Source organism: Polistes dominula, unplaced genomic scaffold (assembly GCF_049000335.1).
Source record: "Polistes dominula isolate Pdom_NZ unplaced genomic scaffold, Pdom_raw_medaka contig_33, whole genome shotgun sequence".
Classification (NCBI taxonomy): Eukaryota; Metazoa; Arthropoda; class Insecta; order Hymenoptera; family Vespidae; genus Polistes; species Polistes dominula.
Window position 1 is genome coordinate 627,749 of NW_028300998.1, and position 24,726 is coordinate 652,474.

At 29.3% G+C, this 24,726-nt stretch overlaps 3 protein-coding genes across 6 annotated transcripts; 1 reads left to right on the forward strand and 2 right to left on the reverse strand.

The window, feature by feature from the left end:
• Window positions 1–11,111: 11,111 nt before the first annotated feature.
• On the reverse strand, window positions 11,112–17,016 carry FoxK (forkhead box K). 4 transcript variants are annotated; one of them, XM_015317482.2, is made up of 6 exons: window positions 16,035–17,000; window positions 14,878–15,212; window positions 13,220–13,993; window positions 12,874–13,133; window positions 12,681–12,783; window positions 11,112–12,542 (listed from the first exon to the last, which is right to left on the reverse strand). In XM_015317482.2, the coding sequence occupies exons 1-6, from the start codon at window positions 16,059–16,061 to the stop codon at window positions 12,359–12,361; spliced, it is 1,683 nt and encodes a 560-aa protein (XP_015172968.1). In that variant the 5' UTR covers window positions 16,062–17,000; the 3' UTR covers window positions 11,112–12,358. The 4 variants fall into 4 exon arrangements, 3 of the variants coding, with proteins under 3 accessions (XP_015172968.1, XP_015172971.1, XP_015172970.1); XM_015317485.2 differs by having other exon boundaries at window positions 16,085–16,996; XR_016176889.1 differs by having other exon boundaries at window positions 12,455–12,542; window positions 12,681–12,800; window positions 16,035–17,016.
• Window positions 17,017–17,532: 516 nt separating this feature from the next.
• Window positions 17,533–24,275, forward strand: LOC107064616 (chitobiosyldiphosphodolichol beta-mannosyltransferase). Its single transcript, XM_015317491.2, has 15 exons — window positions 17,533–17,923; window positions 18,023–18,365; window positions 18,456–18,703; window positions 18,775–18,948; window positions 19,044–19,158; window positions 19,219–19,408; window positions 19,803–19,810; window positions 21,488–21,507; window positions 21,588–21,696; window positions 21,982–22,032; window positions 22,111–22,182; window positions 22,276–22,430; window positions 22,891–22,997; window positions 23,094–23,322; window positions 23,414–24,275. The coding sequence occupies exons 1-15, from the start codon at window positions 17,650–17,652 to the stop codon at window positions 23,578–23,580; spliced, it is 2,262 nt and encodes a 753-aa protein (XP_015172977.2). The 5' UTR covers window positions 17,533–17,649; the 3' UTR covers window positions 23,581–24,275.
• Window positions 19,804–20,800, reverse strand: hoip (NHP2-like protein 1 hoip). The gene is made up of 2 exons (XM_015317490.2): window positions 20,619–20,800; window positions 19,804–20,414 (listed from the first exon to the last, which is right to left on the reverse strand). The coding sequence occupies exons 1-2, from the start codon at window positions 20,619–20,621 to the stop codon at window positions 20,037–20,039; spliced, it is 381 nt and encodes a 126-aa protein (XP_015172976.1). The 5' UTR covers window positions 20,622–20,800; the 3' UTR covers window positions 19,804–20,036.
• Window positions 24,276–24,726: the final 451 nt, after the last annotated feature.

Sequence of the window (24,726 nt, forward strand, 5' to 3'; positions counted from 1 at the left end):
TACGTTAAGGGACGAAAACAAATGTAGGGTTTTTGAAAACAAATTTGTTCGTAAAATGTTCGGTGCAAAAGGCGATGAGGAAACGGGCGAATGGAGAAAATTCCATAACGTTGAAGTACATCGATTGTACAACAAACCGGACATTATTAACGTCATAAAATCACGCCGATTAAGATGGGCAGGTGTCACGTGGCGCGGTACATGGGGGAGGATCGAACGGCGCACAAAATGTTGGTCGGTATACCAAATGGGAAAAGACCACAAGGTAGACCGAGACGTAGATGGGAGGATAATATTTGAAGGGATCTGAAAGAAATAGGATACGAAGACCGCGAATGGAAGGATCACGCTAAGGGGTGGGAACAATGGCGGGATTTGGTATTTGCGGCAATGAACTTTCCAATTCCTAATGCCAGTTAATAATAATAATAACGAATATAATGTGTAAATAAAATTATTTAGAAAAAAAATAAACAAATGTAGGTACAGAACACAACTGTCGTATAAACAGGCAAAGGTAATAATCTTGGTTTTGATCAATTCACGAATATATAATATTGGTTTATATCTCGAAAATATTTCAAGCTGTATAGGGCATATGCATGTTGATTAGATGACACTGTTGTGTCGTTGATGAACCTACTCCGTTGAATACATGAATACGCGATACTAACTTTCAAAGTGAAACAAACCCGTTTGTGTTATATCCTATTAAAGGGGAGTAAACGAACGAGCAACAAGCTTTTTAAATTCCTTTAAATGAATCACACTGTTACTCGTTATTTCAAGACATATGCTTATATATATAAATATATGAATATATGTATATAAATACATACATCATACCTTAATAATACAATGATTAGTGTAAAAAAAAAAAATTGTGGTACTTACGTATTAACGTAAGCGCAGCAAAATTTCGCTAATGCGCCAATTTACCACGTTAAATTGTAGCGACAAATCATAGAATAAAAAAACTTGATTGAAAATCGAAACACTTTGAAAATTACAAAAGATTTGATTTATAAAAAGTAGTCCCAATCGGATTTCGATGAAAAATGGGCCGATATAGAATTTAACATAGATTCAAAACAGTCTCTATTTTCTTTCACCTGATGCTGTTGCCATAACCCTGACGAAACCCTGAAGAAACCCTGACGGTTGCTGTGTGCAAACAACAAAGTTATTGTATGCGAACAACAAGATTGTTCTTTATTAGTGCATTAGCGAAATTTTTGCTGCGATGGCATTAATACGTAAATACTAAAAAATTTTTCCACGGGGAGTAGTTTTTAGTTTTTATAAAAATATTTTACATTTAAATATAAATTTGATAAAATCTATTTTTGTCATAACATCGATAATAATCTTTTTTCGGAATAAATCGATTTTCATATATGAATTTAGCGGATCCATACGAGACAATCGGATTTGTAAAATGCATAAATCCATCCTATAATGTTTTTGTTTCTTTATTTCTTTCGTTCTTTTTGATTTGGATCAAAAAAAAAAAAAAAAAAAAAAAAGACAAATAAACTCTTCCAACGAACACAACAAAAAATTTACCGAATAATTCGTCTTGTATTTTTTTCATAACTTTTACCATCGAGGTAAAAAAAAAAAAAACAAAAAGGGAATGTTTCTAAAATTCAAAACCATCCGTCAGACAACGTCACACTAATTTTTCAATGTTTTAATCAAACATTAAAAAAACGTCGATGTGTGTGTGTGTGTGTGTGTGATCGATTTAAATATAAAAATAAAAAATCTGCTTACGGGTTCTACACAACGCTAGTGACTACTTTGAAGGACAGTAACAGGTGCAGCAAACATTTAACTCTTTTGTATCGGTTGTATGAATATATAGTTGCCACTATTTAAGTTCCATCCTACGTAGTAACACATCAGATCGATCGAGAAGTTAAATTGATCAAATTTAACTATTTATGACTACTTGAAAGGTTTAAGGATTTAACCTTGAAACAAAAATTATTAGCTTCATTTTTACAAAAGAAAAAAAAAAACGAAACGACTTTCCGAACCATCTAATAATTTTTTTTTTTTTTTTTTTGTACGTAATTTAAAGTTAGATTCATTTTGAAGGAAATTTCTTTTTTACTCAAAGACGAACATTCTCATCTCGAAGAACACAAATCCTTCAGATGTTAATTAAGAAACTTCAAAAGATTTCTCTCTCTCTCTCTCTCTCTCTTTCTTTCTCATACACACACACATACACACGCACGTACATACATATGCATGCAGCAATAGATCGTTTGTTCATTCGGTTTACTCTGTTAAAAGACTGTAATAAAATCTTAGAATATTCTTTATAGGTGTGTTCAAAAGTTAATACAAAATTTATCTAGATATTATTATACCGTTTAAATTCATATACTGACTTTTATTAGAACCTTTTTTTTTCTCCTTTATATATATTCTTATTAAAATTTAATGTTCTTAAAAAAAAAAAAAAAAAAAAAACAAGACGAAAAAAAAGAAAGGAAAGTTTAATCAAATATGAATGTTTAATATAAGCTGTTATAAGAGCTTTTTGTTAAAGAGGAACATTTTTGTTTTGTAAAAGATTTATGTTTCTGTTATATAAAAGATACAATTTTTTGTTTTATGCTCGTATATATTAGACATCTATTATATACAGGATGTTTCAAAATATATGAGCGTAACTTCAGGAATAATTTTGGTATGTTAAAATAAGATTAAAAAAAATAAAAAAAGAGTTCATATAATTCAACTATCGTTAATGTTAACTATTTTTTTGTTTTTCAATAATTCACACAACTTTACTAACAGCTTACTTTAGTTTATTAAATATTGATAAGCAATGACTAAAGAACTACGTCAGTGTAATAAAAATTATTTTATCGGCAAATTCAAATAACAGTTGATATTTTTGTAAAAGTTTACAATAAAACGTTTCTCGAAGACTGCATTGAACAATTCGAACGGTTTCTTAATAAAAATCATTTAATAAATATGTAAAATACAAAAATAAGTATAATTTGAAAACAATGCAGTACAAGGTTCGTATGATTATATGAACTTTGTTTTTTTTTTCTTATTTTAACCCTTTGGACTGCGGTGCGTTCTTGAACCAATCCATTAATATGAACGGTGGGCGCAATTTTCGCATGTCAGTCGCTGCTTTGACTGTTTTTCCATTGACTACTCTGACCAAAACAAATAATATTAATGGCAAATAAAATAAAAATATGAATTTTTTCTTTTTACATTTTTTTTCTTTTTTTTTTTTAAGTAATTTTTTAACCCATTTTAATTGACTTTATTGATTTTGTGCATTTCTTCAAATAATAATATCGGTAATTTAAATATCAAAGAAAAAAAAATACAAAATTTATAATGTAACACAGAGGTTATAATAATAAGTTTAACAAAAGGACATTTGAATAATTTGAAACCTAATTATAAAAATAATAAAACGATATAATGAACGAATAAAAGATAATCAAATGAAAATACACGACGAATTTTAAATATAAAATGCAATGAACTAAAACAACATTGAAATAATTGCTAATTATTTAGTTACTATGTTACATATCATAATAAATTTCATGTTAAATTAATCGGTAATACAGCAATAAAGGTTTTATAGTAAACAAAATACAGAGGGCCTATATATATTTAAGCCTTTCGTGTATATTTATGGATTTGTGAGAGCGTATATATTGATGGATTTGTGAGAGCGCATATATACGCCTTTCGTATATATTGTGATAGATTTGTGAGAGCGTATATATTGATGGATTTGTGAGAGCGTATATATTAATGGATTTGTGAGAGCGTATATATACGCCTTTAGCAGTCAAACGGGTTAACATAATGAAATGTTCAGTTTTCAGTATGTTTCAAGTTATTACCACATATTTAGAAATATCCTGTATACATTTATCATCATCCATTACGATTTATCTGGTAGGAACATATTTAAACGTATCACAAGTGATCTCTTTTGAAAAATTATAGAAGATATATATATATATATATATTTTCAGGTTTTAATCGTTCCAAGGGAAATAACTTTAAACGTAATAAAGAAGATTACGTATTCGTATATGTATTTATGTATCATATTAAATATATATGATGTGTAAATGTATGTGAGTAATAAGGTATATATATATATATATATATATATATATATAAAAGCACACACGGTACTTTTACCCCTTCTATCTTTGTACTTCTGATTGGCCATCACTTTATCAGCGTCGTCCATCTACAATAACTTCGACCTGGATATTATCACTTTTTTACGTCAATGCTTTTAATGCTCGACATAGAATCGAAACCTGGTTTGCTAGAGGAATTTTACTTGTGAAATGAACTTAATCTAGGGAAAAAGAACAAGATAATGAAACGAAATAAAAGAAAATTGAAAAGAAAAGAAAAGGAAAGAAAATGTTGTTTACTCCTTTTTCGCAAAAGGGATCGTAAATTGTACTAAATATTTCATGCAATTATACATTTTAGGAACATGTAAACCATCTGATGTACTTACTCGACTGAATTTTGAAATAAAACGAGCAGAATAAGTGGCAGAAAAAAAGATAAATAATCAAAATGACGAAGTACAAGATTAACCTTTGCTTACCACCCTTCTTGGAGTAACACGCTTACCACACCCGGGTCCAAAGGAACCGGATGAGAAAAATTGTTATAAAAAAATAAACTATTGCATAGATTTACTTCAACATTTTTTTTGAAACTTCTTTAATACTTACTTAAAAAGACTAGATAAGTTTTGTAACTTGAAATTAAATTTAAATATGTTGAAAAAATTATGAAACTTGAACAATTGAGAAAAATGACGACTCAAGTTGCAAAACAAAGGTCTGGGTCCTTTGGACCAAGTGTGGTAAGCAAAGATGAAAATTATAAAATAAAAAAAAAATAAAAAGAAGAAGAAGAGAAGATGAAAAAATATGAATTGTTTAATATATGAAAATAAAAAGAATTACGCACAAGTATGGTGATGATGATGGTTGTCATAATAATCTTCGGTCTCTGTTAAGGAGTAACACCACTATAGAATTTAAAAAAATCGATTTTTTTTTTGTTTTTTAACTTAAAATGCACTTTAGACATTTAAAAACATTATGAACATGGTCCCGAAGCAAAAAAAAAAAAAAAATTGTTAACATGACGAAATGGCGTATTTTTACGAAGCGCCTCAAAGCGCCTCGAATGAGTGATAACAAAACTTGATACGCATTTTTCTCGAAATTACATTTTGTAAAATTGGGCAGTCTCAGAACTCGAGCATCATTTAAACCGATTGACTTGAAATTTTGAAGACAGTTTGATAGTTGTATTATCTACAGAAGTACTTATCCGATTTTTCATTGAATTGTAAACTTTTAATTTTATAAACAATTTTCTACTATTTTTTTTCTGGTCGAAAAGTCGATTTTTTTTTTTTTATTCAAAGTTTCGCCATTGTCACAAAATTTGACTTAGGAAAAAATTCTAAAAAATGTACTTCTCAAGATATCTTCTTTAATATATATAAATTACGTGTCACGTTGTTTGTCCGCAATGGACTCCTAAACTATAACCCTAAACAGGGTTTTGTTCAGCCACGAATACCGACTATGCCCATTTTGTATGAAAACTCAATAAAAAAATTTGTTTACATAGTTCAATAATATATGATTAAAACCAACCCTCAAAAGAAGAAATTCTATTTCTCATTTAGTTTTCGCAAAAAAAAAATCATTCTTAAAAAAAGGCTTTTTGTTTTTAGGCTCTACAGTGGTGTTACCTGTTAAAAAACAGAAAGTTTTATCTGAAAAAAGAAAAAACAAAACTAACTAACCCATAAATGGCTTGTGTGACACGAATAATATCGAGGAGCCTTTCTTTTTATTATTTAAATATTTAACAGTAAATATAATTACGCCATCGGGAGTATAATAAAGATTAACAATGAAAAATCTTTAAAATAAAAGATCGTTATATATAACAATGTGAGAATTCAATATATCGCAGATTCATTTTCTTCTTTCTTTCTTTCTTTCTTTCTTTCTTTTGTTGTCTCAATTGTTACTGTATTGTTGTTGCTGTTGTTGTTGCCTGTTATCCCCTCCAATATATTATTTACACTACTCGTGGCTATGTCGACGAGAGATACCTTTTTACAAAAAAAAAGTATCCAACTAACGAAATCGTTTTTTTTTTGTGCCAGTAGCACTTTGAGTTTCGCAAAACCGCTTTTACTGCTGCTGTGTTGCTGTTGCTGTTGCTGTTACTGCTGCTCGTAGATATATCCTGAATGCTAATAGGCGCGTATCGTGTATTTATGTATGTATGTATGTATGTGTATGTATTTATGTAAGTGGTGTTACATGTGTAGTATGTGTGCGTATTCATCGATTACTAGCTGCATTTATTTATTTATTTATTTTATTTCGTTATTTATTTGTACCATTAATTATGACAGTGGATGTAGTAAAAAAAAAAAATATATATATATATATATTGAAACAAAATCAATTTAATGATTGATTTTTTATATGAAAATGATAATCGTATATTCTCAAATGAATCGTCAATTTAACCCTTAAAGTGCACACTTGGTAAAAGTTAGTTGAAGTGCACCACTGTGGGTGTTTGACACCCCAACGCAACGTTTGAACGCGTCCACCTGAAGCCGCCATTTAATTATTTAGACCTCGCAATAATTGTTTTCAAAATAATTTGAGATACATCTTTTTTTTTCAAATAGACTAGGTTTTAATACCCATCTGAATGATAACACTATATGGCACTAGACGACAAATAACCCATTTTTTTTCGAATTCAGTACAGTCTTGGAGAGATGAAAAATTTGTGGGGGGTGTCAAACACACCCCCCACAAGTGCACTTAAAGGGTTAAATTTGTACAATTCTTTACTTAGAACCACCACTATCATAATTACTGTCACATTTTATTTATTTATTTATTTATTTATTTATTTTAATCGTTTTTGTAATAATTTATTAATTTTTTTCTTTTTTTTCTTATTTGTATTATTGCGAAAGCAAAATCCTTTATCTTTCTTCCCTCCTTTCCCTTTCTCTTTATTTTCTTTTTGCTTGACTGGCCAATATCAATTGCGGTAAGATCGTCGATGCATTTTTTCGTTTTAGTTTTAGTTTTAGTTTTTTTTTTCTCTCCAACGAACAAATTTTTAAACCCGCTTAATGGATAGTCCAATTCAAACGAATTGACAACGATATATCTCGATATATATATATCGAGATATATATATTTATTTCACGATATCGTGAGAAACATTCGTGAAAACATTTTTCATGTTTTCCTCTCTCTTTCTCCCTCTCTATTTCTTTAAAAAAAAAAACTATCCATTATTAAAGTGAGACGACCTATCGAAATGATCTATGCATCAGCGTCGATATTTTTGTTAGTTTGTAAATTAATAGTTAATTTGTTACCTCGATGTTGATGGTTCGTCACTCTCTTTCTCTCTCTCTCTCTCTCTCTCTTTCTTTCTCTTCTAATAAGTCAGAAAAATATAGTTTATATTAGTAATTTTTTTTTTATTAATATTATTATTATTATTATTATTATTATTATTATTATTATTATTATAAAGTCCTTTAGAAAATCGGCGATCCTGGGCCTCATCTTTGTATTTTAATATTTTTTTCTCCTTCTCCTTTTCTCTCTATCTCTTTCTCTCTTTCATTATTTCTTCTTTTTTTTTTATTGTTAACTTTGTAACTTTTTTTTCCCCCCCTCGTATCTTCATCCATTATTTAACTTTTTCTTTATTTTGTATCTCATTGTTTCTCATTTTTTTATATATATATATATATATTTCTTCCATTGTTTCTTTTCTATGTAAGCAATGAAAAAATGGTGTGAAGATTCAACTTACACATTTTTATTATAAATGACATACACTATATATATATATATATAGTATATATATATATATATATCCGCAAATACGTCAAGTATATCGCATGTGTAAGTTTAATTATTGTGTCGTTCAGTGTTCAAAGTAATTTACCCTGAGGTATTGCTTCATGTGTATATAAGGGGAGGGTTTAAGAATTTACGGAAATCACATTTATATCGTCTTTTTTATATTTTGCGAATTGATGTGTGCGTCACACCTCTTTTTTTCCTACGTGTGTTAAACAACTTCCGGAACATTCACATTCTCTTTCTACCTCTCTCTCTCTCTCTCTATCTCTATCTCTTTCTATTTCTTTTTATTTATCTACCACTTTTCTATTTTGTCTCTCTTTGTTTCTCTCTTTCTCTTTCTTTGTTATATATATATATATATATATTATGTATATATTTTGTATGCAATTTGCACAATGTATTTTTGTAATGCACGTTATGCAGACTTCATGTAAACTCGTATAATTTATTATATTAACACATTTCTCGCATATGTTTCTTTTTTTTTTTGTTGTTTTTTTTTTTGTTTGTTTTCATTTGCATTCTCTCTTCTTCTATTTTTTTACTTTTTTATTTTTTATTAACATATTTATTTAATTATTTATAAATTCGTTTATAACACGCCGGAATTATGTCGTCCAATCGCGAATATTTCGATTAGGAAGATAAGCTACCGTGATATTATTATAATAATAATAATAAAACTGCTAGCGATATACAGGGTGTTTAAAAATGTATAATTCTATTTAAAAAAAAAAACAACAACAAAAAACTCACCCTGTATATGCATACATAAGTATATATACATTATATACATGTATGTACGCGTTTTCAAACTCCTTGTTCATTCTTCTTCTTCTTCTTCTTCTTCTTCATATTTTCTTGTTCAATTCAAAAAAGTTTGCGTAATATCAATGAAAACAACAATTATACAACATCAGCTGAATATTTTCAATCGATCGTAGGAATGTTTACGTGTGTGCTTGTAATTTGTATGTATATATGTATACACACATATATATATATATATATATATATGCTTTACATAATAATCATTCAGTGCGTTACAATCTTTTTTTCCTTCTCTTTCTATATCATTTTATATCTCATTTTCTTGTATATATATATATATATATATATATATATATATATATATATATATATATATAATATATATTATATTATATTAATATTATATATTATATTACTATAATTATATTTTACTTATAATTACTATAATAAATTATATTATATAATATATTATATTACTATATAATATAATATATAATATTAATATATTATATAATATATATATATTTATTTATTTTATTACGTTTTTCTCAATTGTGTTTATAAACAAAATGAATTACTTTAATATGATTATCCTTTCAATATAGCTCGGGAGTACGTTTATATATATTTTTTATATACATATTTAAAAACTAAAAAAAAAAAAATATTAATAACAAAAGAATAAAACATAATGGAATATTGAAAACGTTAAATTCATAAAAAATATAATTTCCTCCCTTAAATGGAGATATATATATATATATAAGTGTGTGCATATATACATACATGATCTCTCTCTCTCTCTCTCTCTCTCTCTCTCTTGTTGAAAAATACTGAATTCTGATTGAGCTTTTGTCTCTGAGAGAGAAAAACAATTAGCGTGTTCCATGAAATGTAGTTAATCCTTTAGTAAAAAAGTAAAAAGGGGGTTAGTTTGAGGGGTGGGGGGCTGATGGAAAGAGGAAGTGTGGCATTGTTACGAATAAATGCTATTTTTTCTTCTTTTTTTTTTTTTTCTTAACACGTAATATGCCTGACCTTTTTCTCTCTCCCTCTCTTTCTTTCTTTCTTTCTTTCTTTCTTTTTCTTTCTTTCTATCTCTATCTCTCTCTCTCTCTCTTTCTCATTATAATACATAGTGTTGTATATATATATACCTTTTAGCTTTCCATTTTTCATTTAACAGAGTATACTTTGAGCGACTAGGGAAGCATTTTTGCGCTTCAGCTCTATTATTTCTTTAGAGGCACCTATAATTACTATTTTTAAACGTTTCGAATAATCCACACGTCATTTTTTTTTTTTTTTTGTGTTTTCAGCAGCTATCGACTAAAGCTTTTTGGAATTGCTTATGTGTGTTTGTGTGTGTGTGTACGTGTGTTTAAGTGTGTAGATGAGTTGATGATAAGAAATTGTATTAATGTATACGCGACTTTGTTTAGATTTTTTATACAGTGTGATGAAGGAGTCAACTAATAATTACTAACTGGTTATTTTATCCAAATAATTTCGACAATTTTGATAAAACCATGAGTATTGTTCTTTTAACACTAGATTTACGGATGTTTCATGTTCATTATTTTTTTTTAATGATTTAATAACATTGTTTGAATGAAGGGTTGAGTAAAAGGAATGAAACTAATATTTACGTATATTTCATTACGTAACGAAAAAAAAAAAAAACCCAATATAATGTTTTTAAAAAATAGTATTTTAAATTTTATAAATATATTGTAATAATCAAATATGTTCAATGTCAGTCAAGAGTCTTGTTGAGTCAAATTGGGCTCAATTCGTAAATCTAGTAGTGTTAAGAATAAGGTCTATAATTTTAATTATCAAATTTGTTCTCCTATTTTTTTGTTAATACTCATAATCTTAAATGTAAATGACCAGTTAAAATTGTCTTCAAAAGGATTAAAATTTATAGAAGGGATTTAAAAATATATTCATTTAAAAAAAAAAAAAAAAACATGTAACATAACGTAAAACTTTTAACTTCTAACATTTTTTTTCCTATCACTAAAATTGTTGAATTTATTCAGATAGCAAGATCTTAGATGACTCTCTCTTTCTGTATATGCCTATCTTTTTTTCTTTTTTTTTTTTCGTTATACTATATTTATGTATTTATATATCACTAATACTCTTCTTTCAATATATGAATAATCAATTTTTGCACCAAAATATATATGTATGTATGTATGTATGTAACTATGTATGTATGCTGAATGTATGTATGTATGTATGTATATATAATTTTAAGAAGCACACGGGTACTTACTCTTATCAGGAAAAAGAAAACTTAGCGCAAAGATCTAACTTTTGAAAAGATTAATTTTCTTGTTTGGAAAAGACTTCTTTTTCTTTTTTTGTTTTTTTTTTGTTTTTGTTTTTCTTCTTCTTCTTCTTCTAACAATAAGCTAATATGCTCAACGAAAACGCGAAATATGCCTCGAGCGGTGTATTCTTTTCTTTTTTTTTTTTTTTGTTTTTTAAATCTTTTTCTTACTTTTTTTATTTTTTTCATTTATAATTTTTTTTGTTTTTATTTTTATTTTTTTTTTTTTTTTTTTAGGGAAGATGATTATTTAGCCTTGCTACTGTGCGAAGCAACGTTTACAGAACAACAAACTATTAACCGTATTCGTCGTCATCGTCTTATAGTTGTTTCATCAAAATTTATATTTCCCTCCCCTTTCGCATGTGTACGTGTGTGCTTGTATATTTATTTATTTTTTTTCTTTTCTTTTGGTTGTCAACGGGACAATCGATGATGTATTCCTTGATTCCCGAACTAAATGTGTCCACCATCCACGCTCTAATGACGTTACTAAAAAGGCTTATTATTTTTTTTATTCTCGCGCTTTCAATTTCAAGTTTTAATTGAATTGTGATATTATTTATCCCTGACTCTCTCTTTCTCTCTCTCTCTCTCTCTCTCTCTCATTCGTGCTTTTAATTAATAAGTTGTCAAGTGAAAAATACAATACTATGTATATACTTTTATGCATATTAATCGGTATACTACAAAATATGAAAAATTATGGGAGACTTTTGCGTCTGTATATCGTTAGTAGCATGAATTTCTTTTCTTATTTAACTTATGTTTTTTGTTTTGTTTTGTTTAGTTTTTTTTTTTTTCCATACAAATAAATCTTTTCTTTTTTTTTTATTATTTTCATTCGTATATATATATATATAAATATATATATATACTTAACTTTTTTGAAAAAATAACAGAAGTTGCACTTTCCCCAATAAATTGATTGATTGATTGATTAATTGATTGATGCTTTTTTTTTCGTAAGAGGAATTACTTTTTTTTTTTTTTTTTTTTTAATCCTCGCTCGATGTGGTCCAAACTAAATAAGTTTTATCATTTTTTTTTTTTAATTAACGCACAGTACGATTAACTTTTCTTAAAACATATTTCTTTTTTTTTTTTTTCTTTTAAAGATATATAACCGAATATTTTACTCCGCCGTGTGCTGTTCGAAGCAGTTATGCGTTAAAAGGAAAAGAGAACTTGGCTGTGTGTCTGGTAATAGGCAAATAATGTAATGTAATAATGTTCTACGAAGTGGGATTCTAGAATAATAAGTTCAATGATCATCAACGTCGTGCACACGTTGACGTTTTGACTGCTGTTGTTGTAATTGTTGATGTTCCAGAGGCTCAGGACTTTCAACGATGGCAAGAGGAGCTGGAGAACCGGGCGAACTATCTGATTCATCATGTGCTCTTTTGCCAACCCCAACGCCTGCGTCAGGGCCAATAAAGTTTCCACTAAAATGTCAAATAAATATATAAGTAAGCTATGTCAAATAATTAAATAGATATGAGTTTCTCATCGGAAACTCGGACACTCATTATTGTAAATTACAATACATATCATTTGTATAAACTAATTATAATAATACGTACCTGTAATTATATGTTGTTTGTACAATAACAGGAGCTGGGCTATACTGTCCAGCTGGAGATAAAGAATGCTCCTCTACTATGTTTCCAGGCACCAAATATTTATCTACAATTGCAAGAAACCTTTCCCATTAAGATTACAATTATCGTGTAAATATAGTGTATTTACTGTTTAATTCAAAATGCAAAAAAATACCTTCCCTCGCTGCGTCTCCACTTACACCATTAGTAACAACAGTGATTTGCTGCACCAATCGCCCTTTATGGGATTGCTGGGAAGACGGTGCATATGGATGTCCTGGTGATCCTGGTGCAGACTGACTCGTAAGATGACCAGCTGGAGAAGGAACAGAATTATCAGGATATGTTTCAGGTCCTGGGGAACCTTCCCTACTCAGGCATTCTGGTGTTATTAAACCACTAATTCCCACGTGTGACGGAGATGCAGGTGCGCTTCTGTTAATTCACAAATTAAAATAATGAATCATTTGAATGAGAAGATAATCACAGTAAGTAGTTTACAAAAACATATATTGATATACCTTGAGGATAATCCAAATGGAGCACGGAAGCAGGGTACACCGCGTTGTCTTCTTCGTCTAAAAGCTTGTTCTATTAACTTAGCTTCTGATTGTGGGTCTATCCTCCAAAAAGAACCTTTCCCAGGTTCCTCTTGACTCCTTGGTACTTTTATAAAGTATCGATTTAATGATAGATTATGTCTAATAGAATTTTGCCAGCCTTTATCAGCTGTTCTATAGTATGGATAATGTTTTGTTATATACGAATAAATGCCCGATAAAGTTAATTGTTTGTCAGATGCAGATGCAATAGCCTGAACTATAAGTTGGGCGTATGAATAAGGAGGCTTGGTATCATCTTTTGGTGGACTATAATGTGCAGTTGTACCATTTGGTCCCGAACTACCACTACCTCTGTAACGTTGATCATTCCCTGGTTCAGGACTGATTTGTCTACTAGAACTTTGAGCTCCTTCGTGCCTTTCCATTCCAGAATTTTGTGGATCATTTGCAACTGCGGCTGCATATGCTGCTACCATTTGTAAATCCGCAGATATATTTCTTCTACCCTGACCTGCTCGTGGACTAGCTGGACAGGAGTTAGCAGCACTTATGGTTCCCGTAGGAGAAGGAAAGGGACTACTATATCCCGTGTCAGGTATGTTTATACGTAGAGGCGGTAGTGGTACTCTCAGTTTAGGAGGAGACGGTACACGTACATTACCTTGTTCTTGTTCATCCACCAAAGATTGAAATACAAGTCTTATATTTGTACTTGGAAATCTAAAGGTGCATCTGCAAATGAAAAAGTTTTACTATTATTATCCTTTCATACTAATATTATTTATTTATGCATAGAATCTTCTAATATTAATAACATGAGTGATATTGCTCGATACTTACAGATAGTGGTTGTCACATTTCTGTGTGTTTGTGTATGTGTTGGTTAATTGTTGGCAATGGTTAATTGTACATATTTATCACAACCTTAAAATGTATTTTTTTTTTTTATATAAAATGAAGGACAAACAATAACACTACAAACAGAAAGGTAGGTAGCATATACATAATAAACACACATTGTCGCTTTGAAAATAGGCAAAATGTAAGTATATTACGCCATTACATGTTTGTTTATCATAGTCTCTTGACAGTTACTAATATTTACCAACAGAGAAGAAAATCCTAACTAGTGAAAACCTTTTAGGATAGGCAGCTGTTCGAGGAAAAAGAAAAAAAAGAAAAAAAATTAAAAAATAGAAAACCATGTCGATATTTTTACTCTATGCTTTCAAATCCCTGACAAGAAAACACGACCTTATTTGTCTTATTCAATTCTAATAAAATATTACGTCAATCAAAATATTTATCGATTTACTCAACATAAATAATAATTGGAAAAGAACGATGAAACAAAAGATGTACATAAAATGGAATAAATGCATAAGGAGATATTTGACTCGTTGCAAGTGTATGTTGTAAGGAATAAGAAAAGACATAGGTTAACGTACACGCGAGAATGAGAGAAAGAGTTAAATAGAGAATAAGAGTGAGTAAATGAGAGAGAGAGAGAAAAAAAGAGAGAGAGAAAGAGAAGGAGAGAGTGAGAGAGAGAGAGAGAGAAAAAAAAAGAGAGACAAAATAGTCGAAAATTAAAAATATGAGAAAAAAGGACTTACGTTTTTGGCAATTGAAAGGCAGATGCATCTTTACGTTGGAACACGCCATCGACGAAGACGCCGTTCTTGCCATTGCAGGTCATAAAGAAAAAGGGATGATCGTAGAATATTTCGAGATGTCGGCGGGAGATAAAATTGGAGTGGCCCATGTTGACGTCGACCTCACCCTTGCTGCTGTTTCGACCGATGGTGATGCGTCTCTGCCTAACCATGTACTCGAATTCCCGACCTTCGAGTCTAGCGATCGGTGCACCCTTAGCTTCTGGATTCCACTGCATTTTCGTCGGACTGGCCGGTGCCGACTTCAGTGCCAGGAGGGCCCACGCGTCGCTCTCCTGAGTACGAGAGTACGTAGACATAGTACCAAGAGAGCGAGCGAACGAACGAACGAACGAGCGAGCGGCCAAGCGAGCGAGCGAACGAGCGAGCGAGCGAGCGAGCGAGCAAGCTCTCCAACGAGGTGGAGAGAGAATGAATTAGCGAGAGTGAGAGAGAAAGAAAGATAGAGAAAGAGCGAGAAAGATCGAGAGAGAGCGAGAGAGAGCGAGAGAGATACAGTGAGAAAAAGAGAGAAAGAGGGAGTGTGTGAGCGAGCGAGCGGGTGAGCGGGTGAGCGAGTGAGTGAGCGAACGAACGACGAACGAACGAACGAACGAACGAACGAACGAATGAATGAGCGAGTGAGCGAGCGACAAGAGTAAAAGTGACAGAGACAACAGTTCACAACTAGTTAGAAAGATTCTTTGCTCTAAGAGTTAGGTAAATGACTAAATAGATAGATAGGTAGATATGCGAAAGAGTTGACGAATGAACAGCCGTGATAGTAGAGAACGAAGGGCAGAGGAGGTATAGAAGAGGAGGAGAAGGAGAATGAGGAGGAGGAGAAGGAGAATGAGGAGGAGGAGGAGGAGAAGGGTGGTAGAAAAGAGGAGAGATAGAATAAGAGAGACGAAGAGGAGACAGACGGACGTGTAAGAATATATAGAATATATGTAGTTTAAAGAGAGGAAGGGACCGAGCACACAACCAGAGGCGCTCAAATACACTCACAAGCAGATATACCTGCTGCGGTTTACTGAAAACTACTAAAATCGGACAACAGGGAGGATATGCACGTTCACAAAATGATAAATCGAAGAAAATGACAAGATGATTACGTGCTCCGTCGTAAAAGATGACATCATTTTTCAACCCGGTCTTGTACAACCTTTTCAAAATATCTTCGAGTCTTTTTTCAATAAGTTCAGCTGCTCTCTTCTTACGTCGATGAAACCTTTTTGTTCTTTACGTCCCGATGATGTTGTAATCGGCTTTGTGTATATATAGATATATATATTAATAACAGGATATATATAATATACACATCATACACACGACGTATGAGGGGAGACGAGTGGATAAAGCGTAAACACGCACACACACTTAAACAATTTACATACATATATACATTATTCTCGTCATCACGAAATAAACGGTTTCTTTGGGTTACGAAATAACAGTGCGTATGTTTATATTATCTGACTCGATTGAATCTTGTTCTTTAGTTGAATTTGTTAAAAATTTGATATCAGGAAACGAATACGCACGCAAACACACGCACGTCGTCAATTAACGTAATACTTATTGTGTATTATTATTTAATCTTCATGTAGAACGTACATACGTGTGTATGTACATGCGTCGTTACTTCGCACTAATATTATTGTTCTTTTCCTTCTCCTTGTTTACTTACAACCCGAAACGTGGGTGGTCACCACGTGACGCAAAGGCGCGTGCGGCGCTACGTTTAAACGCACCGTATGACCGTGAATAAAACAACCGCCATCATCAATTGGCACATTGAATACGATCGACATAACCTTTTGTGACTTAATTACTCCGATATCTTTTACTTTTCGATACTATTTATCTTCGTACAATAGATATTTTTATTATCTTCAGCTCCACCTTCGAGCTAATGTAATAAAATGTTCAAACATCTCACGGGACATTCACTCCTCGTTTAACGTCTTCTGCTTAAGACCGTAATGGCCGAAAAGGAAATCGGAAGTTGCTGTTTTAAACCGCTTTCCACTCTTTATGACCGATAACACATATATGGCGTCTCATTTGTAATCAGAGTTATTTTGCTTACGTTTCTTTCCTCGTTATAATAAAATTTTATTTCCTCATCAATGATAACATTTTTTTTTACGAGTATAATATCTATAATATAATGTATATTATAATTAATTATAGTAATAAAAAATCAATTTTTTTTATCTTTCATATCTAATATTTCACATGACCAAATGATTTATTATATAATTAATTTTCTAATAAATGATTCTAAATGCATATAATTCTGCTTTCTTTGATTCCTATTATTTTCTTTTTTTGTCCAATGTTTTGAAAACTTTTGACGCATGTTTAGTCAATTAAAGATCTGTATAGTTATTTGATGAATAACTTGACATATAACTTTAAAAAAATGAAATAAATTTGTCAATATTTGTAAACCAATAAAAATAAGGAACAAAACTCCTTAACCAATGGTAGTAAAAGAATATGAGGTTTAATTGATCCAACAACAACAAACAACAACAAACAACAACAAAAATAAATAAAAATAAAACTATTATTATCCCATAAATAGTAACATTTATAAAAGATTGTTATTGGAAATATTTAAGCACGTGTTGCAATGTTTAAATGTCCGTAGTTTGATAGGTTGACTTATGTTGGTATTATTAGTTTCATGCCGGTAGGCTATACAATACTACATTCCAAATAATGATCTTCTTCATATTTTTGTGTGGAATATTTTTAACATTATTAACATTCAAATTATGGATTTATTGTCGCAAAGAAATGAAGAATGTATGCATCATTGTTCTTGGAGATTTGGGAAGAAGTCCACGAATGCAATATCATGCATTGTCTTTTGCAAATGAAGGCTTTGATGTGGATTTTATAGGTTATGCTGGTTCATCCCCGTTAAATGAAATTCTAAATAATTCACATATTAAAATACATTATCTTCCACATTATCCAGCATTGGAAAATAGTACGAATTTTTGTAAAAACAAATCTTTAATTTATACTGTTTTTTTTTATGGATTATATATATATATATATATTTTTTTGTTTTCTTCTAATATTTCAGGCTTACCTACTGTTTTGAATTATATTGCAAAGGTGCTATGGCAAAGTGTTACACTGTTATTTATGTTGTTCTCTAAACGCATATCAAATTACATTTTAATACAAAATCCACCCGCCATACCAACAATTCCAATATGTTGGCTCTTTAGTATCTTAAGTGAAAGTAAATTGTTCATTGACTGGCATAATTACGCACATTCTTTAATGGCATTAAGTCTAAAGAAGGATCACACTGTTGTTAAAATAGCAAAATTTATTGAAACATATTTTGGAAGAAAAGCGTGTTATAATTTTTGCGTTACTCAAGCTATGAAAGAGGATTTAGAAAAGCAATGGGGAATCAAGTTCGTATTGCTTAAAAAGTTACATTAAAAGATACAATTATCTAGTTTTAATTCATTTTTAAATTGTATTAAACTTTTCTTTATCTTCAGAGCACATGTTTTATATGATCGTTCAGAGAATAGTTTTAAACCAATCTCATTAAAAGAGAAACATGAGTTTTTGATTAAATTAAGTAAAAAATATGATGTTTTTGTTGGAAAAAATACACATGCAACAATTTTTACACAAAATTTAGGCGATAAAGTAGATTTATTACCTGAAAGACCAGGCTTTATTATATCTAGCACAAGTTGGACAGAAGACGAGGATTTTTCTATACTCATAACTGCTTTGCAAGGTACTTTTTTTTTTAGATTAATAATTATTTAACATTGTTATATGATATATCGTTTGATGTTAAATTTACAGAATACGAAAATACTTGTCAAGAGGGAAATTCAGGTTTAGCAAATTTATTATGTTTAATAACGGGTAAGGGACCGTTAAAAGACTTTTATACTGCTATTATAAAGTCGAAGAATTGGAATTATGTTAAAATTATCATGCTATGGTTGGAAAATGATGAATATCCTAAATTATTAGGTATGTTAATATATTATATGATACAGTTCATTGATAATTTATCAATTATTTGATATCTTTCGAGGTAAAGTATTTTTAATATTATTTGTAATTAGCTTGTGCAGATCTTGGTATATGTCTTCATACATCCTCCAGTGGATTAGATTTACCAATGAAAGTAGTGGATATGTTTGGATGTGGTCTTCCTGTTTGCGCATATCATTTTCCATGGTAAATATTATAAATACATATTTGCATATGATCCAATAATGTATTTTGATAATGTTTCAGTTTATCAGAATTGGTGAAACATGATAAAAATAGTTACGTTTTCTCAGACGAACAAGAACTAGCTCAACAGTTGAAATCATGGTTTTATTTATTTCCCGTTAATGAGTCAATAGCAAAAACTCGTAAAAAATTTCAAAACGAATTATTTAAATTTCAAGAGCTTCGTTGGCACGACAATTGGCGTCAAAATGTGTTAAATTGTTTCAAATAATTTTTTCTCTTTTTTATATCTTTAACAAAATGTTATTATATTTATTTAGATTAATATTAGATAATATTACAAATAAAATGTATCTACGTTTAAAAACGAATATAGATTTATTTTTTTTTTTTCAAGTTAAATGAAAATAAGCAAAATAATTGTTACATTGAGACATTCTTTTGTTTGATATAATTTCATGCACATTTCGATTATTTATTTTAATTCCCAGCTACTTAAAAGTATTCGTATAAACTGTATAAAAAAACAGCATACAAACTATTTCAAAGTACATTAAAATTTAATGCCATATATGTAATAACAAAATATATGTTATAATAGTATATCTTTAAAAAATCTATATTAATTTATAAGATATAAAAAGATATTTTTGTTGTTATTTATTGAAAAAATTGTATTACAATCCAATTCATCAATATCCTGATCCAATTAATAATTAATATTATATTAAAATATTAATTATTAATTGGATCAGACACATAGATGAAGGGCACATGTGACAAAAATAGTAGTCTGTACAGGTGCGTCGGAATATAATTGTACAGTAAAATATATATATATATATATATATATATATATATATATATATATACATTATTTAAATCAATAAACGTTCTATTTGTTGTTGTATAGCTTCAATTTGTGGCTTTAATTGTGATCCTTCGTTAAGTGTAACAGAACATGCTACAACTGGTCTAGATACTCCACAAGCACGACCCAATGCTTGTTTACTACGAACGAATACGTAAGGTACATTTTTGTCTTCGCACAACAACGGTAAATGTAAAAGAATTTCTAAAGGCATAGCATCCGCAGCCATTACTACAAATTCAGAAAGTCCACGATTCAAAGTTTTAGCAGCTTCGTTTGCACCCTTTCGTAATTGCTGATAATCTACAGCTTGTTTAACAAGATTTAAAATTTTAGCGGTTAGGGCCGCGTCTGCTAAGGGATAAGCTTTTGGATTAACTTCTTCCTATATAAAAAAAGAGATTAAATACAATTAGTTTTATTTATAAGAACGAATTATAATTTACTAATTGATCTCTATTAATAATAATAATAATAATAATAATAAATAATAATAAATTCAAGTATAAATATAATGCAATCACGTGAGACTTAACCTCAAAGTAAAAAGTTATGTACGTTTTAAATATATATATGACAAATATCTTACCATTTTAATTGTTAACACTTATATTATTATATAATAAAATACAATAATAATAAAATATGTAAAATATCAATGATCTACCCTCTCGGCGATTAATTTTTTAATCACTTCACTGAGGAATCAAACGTGCGACAAATACAATGTACTTAGCGATTGATATTGTTTCCTCTACGATGAACCAATGACTAATGAAATATAACACGCATAAGAAGAAATAATCGCACGTGGTATCAGTACTTATAGTTTCCGCCTAGAGGGCACCCTATGGCCTGTGTCTTGAGAGCCCTCTTTTTCTTCGATAATTATGCAGTATTATTAATTTTTGGACTGTTCTTAGCAGAAAGTCCCTAGATATTAACCATTTACTATATTATAATAAGATATTTAATCTATAAATGAAAATTATTTGACGATTGAGGAGACGGGCAGATTTTTAGCATTTATTTTGCGCGAAGTGTTTTGCGCAAGCGCAATAATACAAACAAATAACATTACTTAGCATTAAATAGAATTTTTACTATATAAATTACAAATTAATGAAGATATCTTATTCAAATAGGTCAAGTAATACTCCTGCTTATGACGTTTTCAATGAATCTTCATTTTCACGATTACTTTATTAAAGTACAAATTCATTATTAGAACACGTATTTGCAAAGTAACGTAGTTACAAGAAGAACACGTAATTAAAACTTTGTCATTTTTAAAAGAACGAAGATCAATATTTTACTTTGCAAAAAAGATAATAAATAATAATTTAATATAAACATATATATATATATAAATAAAACAATGTCAACCATTTTCAAAATTGGAATCTTTTGTTTTATTTTTTCTATTGTTCTTATAAATAATACTGTTAATACTTTTAGTAAAAAACGGCCAATAATCGGTAAGTATAACTTAAAGTTTCTTCATTTTTTTAATAGTTATTACTTTAATATATTTGTTTTTAATTTTTTTATTTTAAAGGTATTTTATCCCAAGAAACTACTAGATTTTCGGATAATGAAAAAAGTTATATAGCTGCGTCCTACGTTAAATTTGTTGAAGGTGCTGGTGCAAGAGTTGTACCAATTCGGTAAGAAAAATATAATATTTGATATGAGTTAAAATATTGTAAGAGTATTATTACTGATAATTATAAGGGAAGGGATTTTTTCAAGTATAATCAATTGAAATTCTAAGGTTTAATTTCACAGAAAATAAAGAGCGATTTGTCTTCAAGTGTCCTACAGTATTAAATTAATAACGTGAACATGTAATACTTGATCATAATTTTATTCTTATATTGTAGACAAAATTGTAATTAAAAAAAATATGATAAAATAATATGATAAAAATCGTATTTGTTTTTTTCTTACAGAATCAATCAAAGCAGATCATATTACAGGGACTTAATGACAAAAATATCTGGGTAAATTTCTTCATGATAAGATAAATAATGTTAAAGTAAAATGGAGTAATTATTAATAAACATTTATTTCTACGTTAGAGTTTTATTACCAGGCGGAGCAACAAGCATCAAACATGGAGGATATGCTAATGCAGGAGAAATAATATATCAGTATAAATATAGAAATATTATTAATAAATAATCTTTTACCTCTTTGTATTAACGTTGAACTTTAACAACATATTGTTTTTTTTTTTTATTTAGAATTGCTGAGGATATGAATAGAAATGGAACGTACTTCCCAATTCTAGGAATTTGTTTAGGATTTGAATTATTAGCATTCCTTGCATCTGGCAAGGAAATGAAAAGAGTATCTTGTAATAGCGAATCGCAAGCTTTACCTTTACAGTTCGAAAGAAGTAAGCATTGAATGATTAATTATTTACAAAATTTAATCAGTATTTATAATAAAGCAGAATTGCAGAATTGCTTCAAAGTAGTCACCAGCGTTGTGTAGAACCCGTCAGCAGAGCCTGTTCTGTTGATGTTGAATCTCTGGAACAGTTCTGAAGCGAATGCTACGATGGATTCCGAATGAATTGACGGTAATGCAGAAATAGATGCGTTACGACGCTGCTCAGATGCACTTGGAGCGATATGAGCGCGAATGAGAGGCTTTCTTACGCCGTATCGTAACATTGGATGAGACATGGCAGTAGACCCCGCTCCATTCGCACCATCAACAAGAATAGGCTCTGCTGACGGTAAACTACACCTTCCACATCGCTGGCAACGTATATTGATGTGTTATTATAAATACTGACAATTTATTCAAAATACTTATCCAATAACTAATAACCCAATAAAATATATTTTCAGATTTTAAACAATCAAGATTATTTACAAATGCGTCAGAGGAAATTATTGATATTTTAGAAAAGGAGGAAGTCACTATTAATTTTCATATATTTTGTATAACTAAAGAAGTCAGTTGTTTTTTTTTAGTATTATTATTATTATTATTATTATTATCGCGTCTAAATGAAAATAAGTAATACAATTATGCAATTACTATGGTACAGAAATTCAAAACGCATCGTTTGAATAGAAATTGGCGAATCATTTCTCAAAATAATGACGAAAATGGCATAAGATTTATATCTAGCATGGAACACATTAATTTTCCTTTTTATGGATTACAATTTCATCCGGAAAAAAATATTTACGAATGGATAATAGGAAGAAATATACCTCATAGTTCAAACGCTATTAAGGTCTCTCAGTATTTTGCTAATTTCTTCGTGGACGAAGGTAAATTAATATAATTATTTTTGAAATATATTTGTAATCCAAAATTATATTGTATTAATTTTTTTTGTGTTTTGTTTTTTTCTTTTTTTAGCACGAAAAAATAAAAATAAATTTTCAGATCGTGATGAAGAAATGACAAAATTAATTTATAATTATCCTCCTCCATTATATACTGGAAATACAAATTCATACAGTTCAGTTTTTCAACAAATTTATTTATGGTCAGAAAACGATTTACCAATGCTCAATTTTAATTAATTGAAGTAAACTTGTTATATTTAACTTAATACTTCATAAAAAAAAAAAAAAAATGAATATTATATTGTTATTGAATATATATTATACAGGGTAAAATATTATAATGGTGTTTGAAGGTGTAGGTATTGGAATTAACTTCGTCTTTGAAGTCAATCTAAAAATCGATCCTTTTTATACAATTACGAATTAATTCAAATATCTAATATAAATCACTTTTTTTTACCAGAAATTTGTTTAACATGTTCACACCTGCACAGATATTTGTATTCTTCCCCGAGGGGTGCGGCTTCTACCCCGTTTGTGCTTTACTCCGTTGGCGGCGCTGCTTTCTTTGGTTCCATTTTTTATCTGTTTTCTGTTTTTAAGGGGCACTATTTAGGATAAAATTTGGAATAAATCAATTTTTTTTTGCATATTTCGGCAGTATATACTTTTAAAAATAACATATTAAAATTTCAATTGCATATTTTAAATAGTTTTTGAATTACATCTGATATTTCTTGATTTATAACGATTAAATTAAACTTTGAACACTAGATATACCAGATCAGTCATTTTGACTCTAGTCGGGTGATTTTAATTCAAAATTTCTACTTTATGTAAAATTTGAGTACTGTAAATAATTAAGCGTTTTTTTTTTTATTTAAACATGTCTATTAATTCATTTATCTATTAAAATTATTATTGTTAAAGATTTTGTGTGTTTTACTGAAACTTAGCTTACGTTCTGTATAAAACGTATTAATACGCGACCCGCCGATCAGCGCCAGTCTGTGGAAAGGGTAGAAATACCCGACCCGCCGATAGCGTGTAAATATATGTTAAATTTCTATTATTTAAGTTTGCAATAATAAAATATTATTTAATTATTATTAAAAAAAAATAAACATCGATTTTTACTGATCCTAACAAAGTTGAAATAAAAAAGAATAATGAATTTAAATGTTATACTAATTATTGAATGATTTAATTAAATGATAAAAATACGATAAATGCAATCTATTTCATGAAAACTTGAACTCTACATGAAATATATATGATATATATATATATATATATATATATATATATATATATATATATATATATATATATTCAGGTATGTAATTAAATAACGTAAATAATTTTTTGTTTTCTATACATTAA